Source organism: Poecilia formosa, unplaced genomic scaffold (assembly GCF_000485575.1).
Source record: "Poecilia formosa unplaced genomic scaffold, Poecilia_formosa-5.1.2 Scaffold616, whole genome shotgun sequence".
In the NCBI taxonomy this organism is placed as follows: Eukaryota; Metazoa; Chordata; class Actinopteri; order Cyprinodontiformes; family Poeciliidae; genus Poecilia; species Poecilia formosa.
In genome coordinates this window covers 41,048-56,717 of record NW_006800555.1, presented here as the reverse complement: position 1 = coordinate 56,717, position 15,670 = coordinate 41,048, and the positions used below count along the sequence as shown (strand labels likewise).

Below are 15,670 nucleotides of genomic sequence, written 5' to 3'. Positions count from 1 at the left end.
GCGTCTCCCTGCTGAGGGTGTACTTAGTTTTTCTGACAGCGTCTCCCTGCTGAGGGTGTACTTAGTTTTAGCCATGCTGAGCGTTTACCTCCTTGGAGAGGCGGGTGAACAGGTCTCCTCCTCTCAGGAAGTCCAGGATGAGGTAAAGCTTCCCCTCCGTCTGAAACGCTGCAGACGACACAGATGAGACCCAAACTGCTCTCTGATTGGCCGATCGGCGAATCACGGAGCTCTCCGATTGGCCGACTCACCGTAATGGAGCTTGACGATGAAGGGGTGGTTGACCTCCACCAGGATGTCCCTCTCCATCTTGGTTCTGACCCGGTCGCGAACTGGAAAACACAGAAACCTCCAGATTAAGCCGGCAGCCAAAGGTGCAGCAGCGCCGCTTGATTGAGCTCCGGAGAGGAAGAGGAGGAGGGCGATGAAGATGAATCAGGATGCAGCAGACTCGTCTGCAGCAGCAGATGGTGTTTGGTTGGAGATCAGCCTCCTTTCTGGGGTTTATTTCTCCCTCCTGCTTTTTTCGTCCGTCTCATGAGAAAGTGTGAAATTCCATTTTGGGAGATGACGTCCGAGAATCCACAGAAGAAGAAACACGATTTCATAGCTTCAATAAAACAGACTCACCGTGACTCTGTACGTCTGTAATCCATGTAAATACGGATTACAGACGGTATTTACACCCCATAAAACCAAAACAGAATGCCCTGCGCTGCAGTCTACTTCCTGGTTTGGAGCCATCTTTTGTATCAAAGTTTTAAAACTTTTTTTTTTCTTTTGACACCAAGAAAAATTTCAACTTTCAAAATTTAGAAGTCTCCATATTTTTTCTAAAAAGCTTCTTAATCTCAAAATATCAGTTTTTCAAACAAATGTTAAACTTTTTAAACTCAGAAATGTCCAATTTTTCTAGAACATTTCTGATTAATCTCAAAATGTATGAGGTTTTTTTCTCTAGAAAATTTGTGACTTTTGGAGATCAGAATTTTTTTTTTGTCTTTTCTAGAAAATTTCTGAAATTAATCTAAAAATTTCATTAGCTTTTTTTTCTATCTCTAATGGCTCTCATATGCTCAATATGGCAACAGTTCTGTGTTCTTGTTGTCATTCTCTCACTGTGCTACAGCGCCACCGACTGGCCCGGTGGACTCACTGCACCAGTTTCTGTGGACGCACATTTTTCTTTATTGTTTACAAATATGCACCGTTCTGGTTCCTGTGATCTGGAAGCAGCAGATTGTTGGACTGAATCCAAACCACAGCAACAGATTTCCAGAGTTTTCAGGAGGAAAGAGGCTCATCCAGGTGTGTTTACCTTTCAGCGTGGCTTTCTTCAGGACCTTCATGGCGTAGAGCTGACCTGTGTCCGGTCCTGTGACCTTCCTCACCAGAAACACCTGCAGACCGGAGGCGAGTTCATTCAGAAAGACGAAAACATGGAGACTCTGCCGCTGCCTGGTACCGGAACCGACTCACCTTCCCAAACGAACCCTGACCCAGAACCTTCCGGAGCTCAAACTGCCGCGGGTCGGCCTTCTCCGACCCCTCCTTCACATGGTGGGTGATGCTGATCTCTTTGATGGGGACGTCATCCTGCAGCACAAACACCATCGTCATCATGTTGAACTTTATTTTTAGAGTTTCACTCAGCAGATGGAGGAAGAGTTTAAAAAAACATTTTTCCATTCCTGGAAAATGATTAAAAATACTCTGTGACATATTTTCCTTTTTCTTCACTTCCTCCCATCTCTCGTCATTTCCTCCCTCAGTTCTTTCTACTACGGTCATATTCAGTAAATTAGAATAAATTCACATTTTGAAAACAAAAACCTTTAAACAGATGTATGGATTAAAACATTGTTATTGGTCTGATGTCATATTCTAATCTTAAATATCATATTTTCATCTGGTGGAAGCAGGAAATTACCACAATAAGCATCTCTTCCTTCTTTTTTCCTTCCTTTAAACTTTCACCAACTCCTCCACTTCTGTCCTTCATTTTTCCATTTTCCCCTCATTTCCTCCATTTATAGCATATTAAATATTCCTTTCTTCTCCCAACTCTATTTCTACAGCCTCCTTGGTAAAATATGTAGGTGTGAAGTAAATCCCCCAAAGCCTGAAAACTGAATTAGAGTGAAATCATTTTATTGGCTGCTGCTCCGCCTGCCTGGAATAAATTATGTAAATTATTTCCTTATTTTCCAACCAAAGTCATCCTGATGTGTTTATTTTTAATCTGATTCAGTTTAAATCAGCTCAGTCTACACAACAATCAAGTTTATTTTCACTTAAAATGTAAATTTGTTCAACCAGCAGACAAACTATTTCCTCATCCGGACCAGAACTTTTAAGATTAAACTTATTTTTAAGTTTCTTCTCTTCTCCATTTCCAGGTTAAAATTAGAAGTACACAAAAGAGGATCCTGTTGTTTCCAGTTCAGGTTGATGGATTTCCATCGATGCCTTTATGTGTTTCCTCGTCCTGCCTGCTGAGTGCTTCACATTAAAATTAATGTGCAACGATTTGACTGTAAACATCATCAGCCGGATGCACCGATTTTAAAATTTAGACCAAAACCAATACATTTACTGTTGTTTTATAGCAATATTTACTGATTTTGTATTTTATATATCAGTTTAAACGTCGGACCAGCCTGATTCCATGATAAATTAACATTTATGTTGTTTACAGAGACATCATAATCCAATTTATTTTCTGTTTAGGTTGCTTGCAGCTTTTATTTAATTTTTATTTCTTATTTTTGGTTGTTTTATTTTGGATATTTAAAACATCTTCCAGTTGCAGTGTTATGTGTTCTCCACAAAATTAAAGTTAATCGATTACTAAAGTAGTCGATTATTTCAATAGTCAATCATGATTAATCGTTTTGGTCTTCATTAGAAATATAACATTTTGAAACCATAAAACATGACAACACAACGCAGTTCGTGTTGCTTCTCTACCTCAGTTAAATTACCCACAATCCAACACTGCATCACTGTCACATGACCGAACAAGAACAGCAACAAGATGGAAATAAACATTGATTAAAATCGGCCCGGTTTCACCTAGCCTGGTTCCGATGTGTTGAAATCTGCATGCAACACTTAAACAACAAGGTCAGAGCAGGTTGTATCCGATCAATAAGGTGATTGAGCAGCTGAGCCATTACTGATCGATTTCTAAACTCGTTTTTCCTCGTTGGAGGATTCCCAGCAGGGTTTCATCCGGAGCTGCAGAAACATCCAGGAGCGATCAGATGTTTCTCCCTCCGTTTCATGCGAGTCACAGGTTTCCCACCTGTTCGTCATCCAAACAGCAGGAAATCCCGGTTGTCATGGAGACGCCCTGAAACCTGCTGCAGTCCAGAAACGGTGAACAACCTCCTGCTGAGGATCCTGAACTCACCAACCAAACAGGTAAATAAACCCGGCATCCCCTTCCTCTGCATACCTGCAGCTCCCAGGTGGGCGACCTGCCGGCTGCCGGCTGCCCCAGAGGATTCTGGGTCCTGTAGTCCCGAAAACGTCTCAGCTTCTGTGGCGCCAACATGCTCCAAGCATCAACTGCGAGGCGGCAGGACGGAGCCGGCGCTGCCTCTCTCTCTCCCTGAGACAACGCCTCCCTCTCTCTCCTCCCTCTCTCTCCTCCCTCTCTGCTCCCTCCGTCTCACTTCTTCTATCTTTACTTGATCTGTTCTCACCTCTCCCTTCCAGTTTGCACCTCTTCGTCTCTTTGTTTGCAGTTTTTGTGCCCCAACGGGAAGCTGTGCAGCAGAAATCTCCAGTTTCTCTGGTTAAATTAGATTAAAACTCAAATCCACTGTTAAAAGTGACCGATAATGCTTCCTTGAACAGGTTAGGATGCATCTATGGCCTATACAAATCATGTTCAATACACTTTTTGCATAAAATCATTCTTTGATAGTGGAGACTTTAGTCTATTTTCAGAATGAGCTCTGTCACTTTAAGTCCAAATAAGCTGCTTTTAGCCACGCCCCCCAACTCAACTCCATGAGAAAATGGCTGCAAACAGATGCACAATTACACAACCATACATCTTTGAAAAGCAGAAGTGGACCCTCCTGCACAACCAACAGAAAAGCAGCCAGTGGTTTCTGGATGGAAAGCCAACAACAAAACTCTTGTCTTTTCCAGCAGCCATTGTACAGAGCATACAACGGTAAAACAAACTGACCAAACATGCTAGAGCTCTGCTGAGGTTGCTTGGTTGTTGGTCTGTGACTCAACAATCATGAAGTTTTTGAAATGGCTCAGTTTCCAGACACCAAAAAGAAAACCAAAATGGAGGAATAAAAACATGTAAAATGTGAAATTTGCATAATGGATTACCTTTAGTAGTTGCCCTCTGAAGAGCTTCAGATAGATCAATCTATCAACTATTCTGACAATCGGATAAAAGAAATTAGAATATTGTGGAGATTTTTCATTTAACCAATTAAGCTTATTTTATATATTGAAAAATACATATCAATAATTTAATTCCTTTTCAAACAAAAAAATGAACATTTTATTGCCTAAATTGTGTCAAAACAGCATTCCTTTTAGTGAACTATTGATCATTTGTAGCATCTGTAGCTAAAAAATACTTCTAACATGTCAAAACTTTCTGCTTGACTGAACATCAACAGTCCAGCAGAAAATATCAAATATATTGTTGATATCAGTATCAACAATATTTTTTGGATTAACTAATTAATAATTAAATATAGTTTGTTTTTGTTTTTTTAAGGAAATTGAACCAGGTGAAGCTAAAACTGTAGTTTGAGGATTTCTGGGTTGAATAGATTTACAGATAAAAGGTTTTTTTATTCATCTTAAATGCAAAATGTGTCTATTTTCTGTACAGTTTTGGCCTAATTACTGCCCTGAATGTGTTGTTCTTTCAGCAGATGGTAGTTTTTTAGTCTGAAAAGCCAACGATTAATTGATTACTAAATCAGTTAATGATTATTTCAATAACCGATTAATAACAATTAATCGCTTCAGTCCTAATCTAAACTGATACTTTTTCATCTTATTCTCCATTATATTTGATGACACAATTTCCATCCAAAATCATGACATCACAGACAAAAGCAGCTCCAGTTTCCATAAAAAGATTATGCAGCTAAACATGTAATTTGCGCTGCATGTAATTAGCTTCAAAAGCGTCGCGGCTCTGACTGGTTTCCCACCTGACTGAACCGACGGCGCACCTGAACGCCACAGCAGCTGATAGAAACAGACTCTGGACGGTTTGTTGGCGCTTGGAGGGCTGACAGGTTTCTGAATGTTGACATTTGAAATCATGGCGCACGCGTGCGTGTGTCTGTGTGTGTGTGTGTGCGCGTGTGTGTGTGTGAGAGAGAGAGTGAGTCAGATCGCAGATGGAGGATCAGAGCCGAAGTGACAGGATGCTCATGTAGCACCTCCTGATTATAGGAATAAAAACTGAAAGTCCTGCACCTGTTTCTGCAGAAACCGCACAAAGCAGCAAACTCAGGTTCGGCTCACCTGCGTCCGACCACACGGGAATCTAACCTGCAAATTTATGGTGCTAAATGATAAAAATTAAGCAATCAGAACTGAAAACAGGCACAGAAGCAGTTAATTTTCTCAATTTTTTCCAGTTCCTCTGCTGACTGATGGATTCTGAGTCACAGTTATGGAATAAAAGGTAAAAAAAGTTTTTCGTTGATTAAACAACTAGAAAAGTTTCCCTTCAGTGACTGAATCATGTGTTAATAAAAACCTGGCAACATCAAATTTCTCATAAATCAGCAGGAAATCAGTGAGATAAAGCAGGACTGGGACAGAAAATAAATAAAACCCGGCCAAACAGGCAAATAACTGAAAGCCCTGATTAAACCAGGCAAGATAAGATAAACAATAAGCTAAAAAAACACAAAGATATAAAATTAACCAAGAAAAGATATTCAAAAATGAACCTAGATATAAAAGATACAAGATAAGCAAAAATAAGCCAAGTTAAGGTAAAGATTAGCCACGCAGAGCTACTAAATTAGATAATATGATGTAATGATATTAACTCCAAACATAAAAAGACACAAAAAGATAAAATAAACTACAAAATTAACTAACAGAATGTAAAAATATACAGCAAATTAAACACAAGACAAACTAAGATTACCAAAAATAAAGTAAGATTAAAAAAAAGAGAAATTATCTAAGATACAAAAAGATATAAGACAAAAAACTAAAGTAAAATAGGCTAAATTAAGAAATATTAAGATTTTAGAGCCAAAGCTTAAAAAAGCATAGTTAATCTTAGGGTAGCTAAAAAACTCAGATTAACTAAACTAAGCACAGTTAAGCTAGAATAAACTAAAATAAGACAAGGTTTGTTTAATATACATAAACAAAGTTTATAGGAGCTAAAATAAGAAAAATAAACCAGGTAAGACAGGATTAGCAAACTGGGATAAATTAAGCCTAAACAAAGTAAAATAAGATAAAACAGCTCAAGATAATCAAATTAAAATATTATAATCCATAGTTCTCCATACTTGGTTCATCAACGCTGTAAAGAAATGATGCCTGGTGTTTTTGTGACTAACTCACAGAAACAAAGAGCCTAAACATCCTGAAAACACAACCGGACCAACCCTCGAGTTTACGAGCCTTTTAATGCCTGAATGATTCATATGTGAGGAAGATGTTCCTTCACAACCAAAACAAAAACATTCCTCTGAACGCCGCCCAGGCCTGCACTGAAAACCAGAGAAAAAGCTGCAGAAGCCCAAGAAAAACTCAAATTAAAGCCTCAGAAACTCTGAGAACTGCTGATGAAGAACAGAATGAAGGATTACAGGAAATCTGACAGTTTGGAAGAAATTTTGGTCTGAATTTCATTCAGAAATTTCAACTAAACGACTAAATTTCAATGAGCTTTGTTACCAACTCCAACCTGAAAATCCAACATGGTTTTAAACATATTACATTTTTCCACATCTGACAGTTTTTATCTTTAGCTGAAAGTCAAAGTCCATATTTTCTTTATTCTGCGACTCGGGTGATAATTTCTGACAGGTTGGCCTCAGTAACAGGCTTCACATCTGTGAGATAATTATAATTATAATTAAGAGGCCATGTGAGCAAATTCAATCAGCTGAGCAAACCTCCCAGTGGGAACATTACGCAGCAGTAATATTACATCAACTCAAACCGTCAGCCGGTTTTTATCCTCTGAGCAAAAACGTTTCTGAAACAAACCTGGAAAAAAATTACACTAAATACTATTTAAAACGTAACGAATACAACAAAAACTAGAGGTTAAGGGAAGAGCTGCTACGTTCTGTCGGATAAGAAGGAAAATCCTGTTTCCAGATGATTAATTATCCGTTTATTCAGTGTTTGCAGTCAGATTATTCACCTTTTATTGCAGGTAATCACAAGTTGTAAAGGTTTATTCTGCACACATGAAGCCAAACAACAGAAATAATCCGACTTTCCAACAGAATATCAGTGAAGATAAATCTGTTTATGACAGGAACTGAGTTGATAAAATTAATTAGACTAAACATCTTAATCTGGGTTGTTTTCCTCTGGGAAGCTTATTGAGTCAATAATTCCTGAATAAAGTTTAAAAACTTCTGGCAGATTATTTCAACGGGGGAAATTGTTTTTTATCTGCCAATGGAACGAGAACGTTTTCATCAATATTAAGGAATCAGAGACTTGAAACAAGCTCCTATACATCTTGCTGAAAAGTTACATGTGAGTTAGTTTTGTCTTGTGCTGACATATTTGCACTAAAAGCTTTTGGTAAGGAGTTTCTGCAGCTGAAACCATTCCACCGTTTTCTGAGAAACGTATAAAAACAAACATCTGTTAGCGTTAAATCTCAGGATTACTCACAGCCTCACTCAGGGATTCTGGTCCACAACACTCTAAAGCTCTCAGCTTCTCCAGCCCGGGTTTCTCCCAGCAGCCAGCGGCGCCGTCCGACCCGGAGGAGAGCAGGAGCCGCCGGAGGGACTTCAGGCGGCGCCTCAGCGCTCTGACCAGGCCGGCGGCGGCGGCGGAGCAGCCGGTCATGGTGCGTCAGCGCAGTGGGATCCCCGTCTGAGCAGAGCGAGGTCTCTGCCTGTGCTCAGGACTGCAGCTGTAACCTTCCACCCAGAGTTTCCAGCAGATGTCCTGGAGATCCCCGCTGCCGCTGACCAATCACCAAACACCACGAGGAGCACAACTCCCACTGCAAATTCCCCGACATGGGAAGGTGGCTATCTATGCTCAGAAGGAAGTTTCTATCTCTTATTTACATATAAAATAACCAAGCCGACTGTTTGATCTCTAAAACTTCTTCTAATTCACAGATTAAAATACTAGAATGAACCAAATGCTGATATCAGCCGAGTTACTAAAAAGAATCAAGATAAGGAGAAAAACAGCTGGTTTGTCTTCCTTGTGTTTTCACACTGATTGTCACATAAAACTGATTTGATTGGAGACCAAAACTCCACCATCTGCTCCACCTCCAGCTGCTCTGAGTCAAACCAACCTGTTCCCCTCCTGGCCTGTGGGGGCGCTGCACCAAGAACCACTGAAGGAAACGACACAGAAACCTCTGAAGACACTGAGAGCAACTTCCTTCTTCACCAGATGGAAACTAAAACATTGACTAACAACAAAGAGACATTTCTCCAACATACTATCCTTTCTAACATACTAGCCTAGCAAGCGCTAGGCTAGTATGTTTGTTTTGGTTGAATTTACCCAGAATGCCCTGCACTGCAGTCCACTTCCTGCTTCTAGAGCGATCTCCAATCCGCTTGGCGTTCACATATGAATTCAGATCAAACCAGAGTTCACTTCAACCACACCCAGACCGAGGTTTGTAGGCAGATCACTTCCCCAAACGAACCGGGCTTTGACTAGGCAAACGGACTGGAGCTCTTTCAGGCTGCATTCATTCATCCTGAGCAGAAATTTCACATTAATCTGAGGCTTTTACGATTTATTTTTACTCATTATTCCAGTAAAAATAAATCCATCTTGACAATATTTTCTAAAAACAAGAATTATGTGCCTATAGTTGGATTCATGGTTCCGTTTGTCCGCTCCTCACCGGTCCAAAACCACAAACTAACCCACATCTTCTAGTTTTCAACAACAGTAATTCTGGCTGATGATTCAACCGTTCCACTTGCCAAACTAGTAAAGTTAATTTAAACTGGTTTGGGATCATTTTCCTGTCTTTTCTAAACATCTGGTTCTTGATTTCAGGTGAAACTGAACAATCTGACATAATTCCTGTCATGATAACGATTTACTGGACCATTAATTATTGTAATAAACGATGATATTGTTGTTTTAACACCATTTGTATAATATACTGATAATGACATAATGATGCAAGTTGGACTTAACACTGGAACATCTTTTAAATATCAAGAAAACAAAATGACCAAAAATAATAAATAAAATTACTAAACACAGAATCTATCAAATATCTGGTTGGAAAAGAGGTGAAAGATTTACTAATGGGTAAAAAATGAAACATTAAATTTCTCATGTTAGAGCTGTTATAAAAATGTTTCACTGCTGTCAAAACTCATTAATTATTCAGCCAAACTCCTAAAATATTAACAGAAACTGCAAATACTTTTGGTTTCTTGTCAACAAAACCAGAGCATGTAAATAAAATCTGGTTTTTCAGACACACTTGATAAAATAACACGTTAAATTTTTTATAACTTCATAAACTAAAATAAAATATTTTATTTTTCCAGCTCCGGTGAAGCAGACGAATAAATCCAGCTGACGTAACAAACGCTGACGCAAACCAGAAACTCAAACATGTTTAAAACTCCCAGCTGATCCTCTGCAGCAGAAACACAATGCAGCTCCACCGCCGCGACCTTTGACCCCACAGGCAGGAAATCCTCCACCTGCCGCCACCCATCTCTCCCAAACACAATGTACACAATGCTGCCGACGGTCCGCTGACATTTCTTGGATTACCTCCACCTGTTGTCGCCTCGGCTCCCTGTGAACTGGTTTCCACTGGAACCAGTGGGACTGGGAGGGAAACTGGGAATGTAAACACCTGCTGGTTCTCTAAAACCTGTTACATAACCAACCAGTAAAATGACGCCAGAGTACCTTCTTCCTGTTTCTTTGTTTCCTCTGGTTGTAGAATATATTCTACAACCATTTATCATCAAAATTAAGTTTATAAAACTGTCAGGATTTACAAACATCCTTTATAAATTAAGCTTAAGCCAAACATTAAAGCAGCTCTATGTCATTTTATTCAAAATTAAACAAATAAATACAGATATTATTAATAAAAAATAAATACATTCAATCAAATAAATACGGGAAAATTTTAAAATTATTGTGGAGCTTATTTTGTAAATTACTTTAACTTTTGTAAAAAAAAATATTTTCCAGTTTTTGGGTGCCCCGCCCCTTTCTGATGTCGCCCTGGGCAAACGCCCAAATCAAAAGCTGCCACTGTACTTACTTGTACTTACTTACTTATTTTTACTATTTTACTTTTTATTTTCTATTTTATTGATGAGCAATGCATTCACAGCCATACAGCTACTTTAAAAAAGGAGAGCTTTTTTTTTGATCGATTAGACTTTTAAAAAGTAATAAATAGTTATTAACCTCACTTATCGGCTTGCGAATATTAGCAGAGAATATCATGATAAAACTTTAGTCCATATCGCCGAGCCGTATCGGAACCACAGATATCGGTATCGGAAGTGAAAAAGGTTTATCTCTAATCGGGGGCTGCAAATAAAAAAATAAAATAAATGAACGTAGGATCTGGAGAAGTTTGAACTTTATTCACCTGGCAGGACAAGAGGATAGGAAGCCGACACCACATTCACATCCTAATTAACTCCGGTAATAAAAATAGATGCGGCCGCGACTCGAGCAATAATCCCAAACACACCGACGATGAAGAGGACGAGGATGATGATGTTTATCCTCCAACTCTCTGTTTACGCTGCTGAAGCTTCAACACCAAAAGCTTTTTCCACTGTTGTTCACAGTTTGACTGTCAGCAGGTCAAAGCATCAACCAAACGTCGATGTGTGTGTGTGTGTGTGTGTGTGTGTGTGTGTGTGTGTGTGTGTGTGTGTGTTGCGCAGCTTCTCCATGGCAGCAGCGATCATGGATTCCATTCCAGACAATCTGCGCCCTCTAAGCCCGTTACGCAATCAAATTAACGGGCCGGATGGACACCGCACTGACAGACACACAAACGCTCAGGATGTGTCAGGACGTGGGTTCAGATAACACACACACACACACACACACACACACACACACACACACACACACACACACACACACACAGAGAGAGAGAGCGGTGAGTCAAACAGGGGAACAATAAAATCATCCGCTGCTAAATGAGAGCTAAATATCTGAGCTGCTAGTTGGAAACGAAGAAGAAGAAGAAGAGCGCCACCTACAGGAGCAGATTTTCAAATATTTCTATTTAAATACATAAAATATCTAAAATAAACTTTACTCAAGATTTAAACTAGTTTTACTTCATTTTCCTGGCACTACACTGCAAAAAAAAACAAAATTACAAACATTTTTAGTTTAGTTTCTACTGCAAATAATTCAGTACGTTTAAAATAAAAACAAAACTAACTTACAAGCAACTTTTCTATGGAAAACTTATAAAAGCTTTAAAGAAGCTAAAATCATTTGATGAACACTGCAAAAACAGAAATGTTACCAAATCATTTTGTCGTCTTGACAAGATAAAACCAATTTATAAGTTACATATATAGAATATATGTAACTTATAAATATAGAAACTTCTTTTAATATTTAAGAAAAATTATTAGTTCGACTGGCAGATTATTTCCTTTAAAACGTGAAAAATGTCTTGTTATAATTTAAATAATCTGCCAGAATACCAAGTACTTTTCAGAATCAGTATTAAGGAATAATTCACTTGAAATAAGCTCCTATATGTTGCTGAAAAGTTACTTGTAAGTTTTGTGTTATTTTAAGTGAACTAAGATATTTGCACTAGAAACTAGACAAAATGCCTGGTAAGATTTTGTGTTTTTGCAGTTTTCATCTAATCATTTTAGATTTTTTTAAGTTTTCCATAAAATCTTTGGCTAAAAAATCTTTGTAACTACAAAATACATTTCCATTATTGTTCAGCTGCAGTTCGGTCTCCAGCTAACGATTACTCAGTAATCGATTATTTTCACAATTAATTGGATAAAAATGGTCACATCCTGCAGATTATAAATATTTATATCACAAATATAAATATTCTGTATGTTTTTTGAAAAAAACTGCACGTGATAAGTGATGAGTTTATGTTTTTACAGTAGATTTTATTTTCTCATCACAAACTACAGAAAAGGATCTCCAGGATTTCTAAACTTTTATATCTATATTGTCCATTATTACTATATTAGCTGAAAATTATATCGCAATAAATTCAGGGACAATTTATGCTCCAGGAAATAAAAGAAGAAAAGATTAGCCTCTGGTCCAAACTTAAACATTAAAGGAGAGAAAAGACAATAAACAGGTTCACAGCTAATAAACGTCTGAAAGTTAAATGTTTTCAGCATCAACAGACAAACAAACTACCGACGCTGTTCAGATAAACTCCCACGTTTTCACTTTAACTCAAATTTCCACCGAGTCGGAGAAAAACGACGTAGAGGAATAATTTCTGCTTCTTCTAAAAGAGACGGAGGAAAATGGAGGAGGTGGGAGGACGAGCGAGGAGAGAGAGAGGGAGAGGGAGAGAGGCGGATATGAGGGCGAGCAAGGGATCATTAAGAATGGATGAGGAAGAGCGATGAAGATCTTCATCATTTATTCAAGAGGAAAAGATCCTGAATCAGAGCCGAGAGGTTCTGATGGAACCGATCCACCGCCGACCCGCTGGGAACAAACTACCAGAGCTAGAGAGACAAACTACCAGAGCTGAAAGAGACAAACTACCAGAGCTGAAAGAGACAAACTACCAGAGCTGAAAGAGACAAACTACCAGAGCTGAAAGAGACAAACTACCAGAGCTGAAAGAGACAAACTACCAGCGCTGAAAGAGACAAACTACCAGAGCTGAAAGAGACAAACTACCAGAACTGAAAGAGACAAACTACCAGAGCTGGAGAGACAAACTACCAGAGCTGAGCAACAGGAGAGACTAAAAAACGACAAAAAAACTACCAGAGCTGAATGTTTCAATTTCCATTCTTTGTGAAAAACATTTCCTGTTTTAGTTTCAGTTTTAAGTCGCTAACGAGCCAAACTAACGAGTCGCTAACGAGCCGCTAACGAGCCAAACTAACGAGTCGCTAATGAGCCAAACTAACGAGTCGCTAACGAGCCGCTAACGAGCCAAACTAACGAGTCGCTAACGAGCCAAACTAACGAGCCAAACTAACGAGTCGCAGCAACAGGAAGGACGTCCAGAAATATTCAGGCTGTGATGATGAAAAGCCTCCTCAATGTTTTAGCGTCTCTGATCATCTGAAGGATCAATTTTTATCTTTTTATGCCCAAAAAATATCAGTAAAACCAGGAAGAGTCATTTCAGGAGCTACTTATAGAGGAGTCGATGTTTTAAATAACTTCAGTAATTTTGTGGTTTGTTGATAAATGAACATAAAACAAAAGTATCATTATTTGAAGTCGTCCCTCCAAGCAGCCAGATTTACTCGGTAGTTTAGCACCAAGAGGTTTTAATGTTTAATGTTTTTCTTTGGACTTTGTTCTCATTTTCTGTACCTGACAACATAAAGCATCGTTTGTCTAACAGACTGGGACAAATTAGGAGTAAAATAAACCCAGACCTTAGAAAATGATCAAATACTCGAATATAAATGTAAAAAATTTTGCCAAAGTCTAAAGAAATGTAGCCATAAAGGCAGATTACAAGAATATTTCACTTCTTGGGAATAAAATGTTAAAAATGGGAGATTATCCCAGATTTTGGGAGCTGGGAGGAGTCATGCTGCGGGACTTGGAGCAAATGATTCGATCAAACAAGGCTCAGGTGTCGGAGCAAAGCTGTCAGCATCATGCCTCACTTCCTGCCCAGAAACCGGGTTTTAAATGGTACAGCTTCACTTACAGCCCAGAAACCGGGTCAGAACCGGCCCGGTGTAACAGCTTCATTTCCAGCCCAGAAACCGGGTCAGAACCGGCCCAGTGTAACAGCTTCACCTCCAGCTCAGAAACCGGATCAGAACCGGCCCGGTGTTACAGCTTCACCTCCAGCTCAGAAATCGGGTCAGAACCGGCCCGGTGTTACAGCCTCACTTCCAGCCCAGAAACCGGGTCAGAACCGGCCCAGTGTAACAGCTTCATTTCCAGCCCAGAAACCGGGTCAGAACCGGCCCAGTGTTACAGCCTCACTTCCTGCCCAGAAACCGGGTCAGAACCGGCCTGGTGTTACAGAAACGACAGAAAAACTCACAAGTTCAGGTTCAGGGACTGCTTCAGGTAATCAGACATTCTGAGAACATTTCCTACTAAAACTTACCAAACACACTTGTTTAAATAAAACATTACATGCTTAGAGTAAGAGATTTTAAAAAACCACAACAATATTTGATTATTTTAGTTTTGGCCCACATGTCAAAAAGTTAGGACGCCCCTGCTCTGAACACGTTTTCCTCCATTCAGAAATCTAAGAATCAGCTTCCTTCCTGTTTCTGTTTGGACCCAAATGACTCTGGGCCTTTGTCCTTCAGAGACAAACGGTGACAGAATCGTACCATAATAAATCCCTTGAAAGTCCAAATTCGCCCAGAAATGGTCCCTTTGTTTAAAGGGGGAAATGTGTGAGCAATGCAGAGACTGAAATGTTTTCTGCAGCAGCAACACGGCGACAGAAAAACCACATTAACGACCTTTAAAAGGCTCCAATAAGCAGCAAAAAGCCTTTTTCAGCCAATCATCAACATCAGCGGCCGCTGTGGAAAACAGGGAAGACATTAAACATAATCACATCTCTAACGCAGCAAAATAATTAATTACAATCAGATTTTTACCACAGCAGATTACGGCCACTCTGGGTGGAAACAAACAGAAAGGAAGAGTAAATTTGATAGAAAAAACTCAAATTTTGAGATAAATCTCAGAAATTTTCTACAAAAAACTTTTAAATTTCTGAGTAAGAAAAGTCAAAATTTTGCTGGAAAAAATTCAGAAATTTTGAGAAATTTTTCAAAACATAAAAAAAACATACATTTTGAGATTAATATCAGAAATTTTGTAGAAGAGGAAAATGTCAAAATTTTTAAAATTATTTGAAAAAAAATTAAAATTTGAGATTGATCACATATTTTCTACAAAAAAACTTGCAATGTTCTGAGTTAGAAACATTGATTAATCTCAAAATTTCCAAATTTTCTAAATAATTTGACTTTCAAACTCAGTTTTTTTCTAGATAATTTTAGAATTTCCAAACTCAGAAATTTACAAGGTTTTATAAAAAATTTCTGAAATTTTTGGCGGAAATTTACTGCTAATTTTTTCATATCTACAATAGGCCTGACATGCTGTCGTAAATTTTACAGCCAACAGAGAAACAACAAAAAAATGCAAATAAAATTCCTCCAACATCCTGAAGCTTCAGCCTGAATGTCATCCAGCTGCCCAACCAGAACCGGATCAGAGCGGG

The 15,670-nt window shown here is 38.8% G+C and overlaps 1 protein-coding gene across 5 annotated transcripts in view; it reads right to left on the bottom strand.

The window, feature by feature from the left end:
* The window catches only part of rps6ka3b (ribosomal protein S6 kinase, polypeptide 3b), a 50,192-nt gene that overhangs the window by 14,227 nt on the left and 20,295 nt on the right, over positions 1–15,670 (bottom strand). For 2 of the 5 annotated variants that reach the window (XM_007541539.2, XM_007541541.2), the window contains 4 exons: positions 1,480–1,596; positions 1,319–1,400; positions 252–332; positions 89–168 (listed from right to left, as the gene is read on the bottom strand). In XM_007541539.2, coding sequence (XP_007541601.1) covers positions 89–168; positions 252–332; positions 1,319–1,400; positions 1,480–1,596 — 360 coding nt within the window. Of the gene's footprint in view, positions 1–88; positions 169–251; positions 333–1,318; positions 1,401–1,479; positions 1,597–3,460; positions 3,573–7,887; positions 8,194–15,670 lie in introns of those variants that run through there. The other 3 variants (XM_016665756.1, XM_016665755.1, XM_016665758.1) reach the window with 3 other exon arrangements.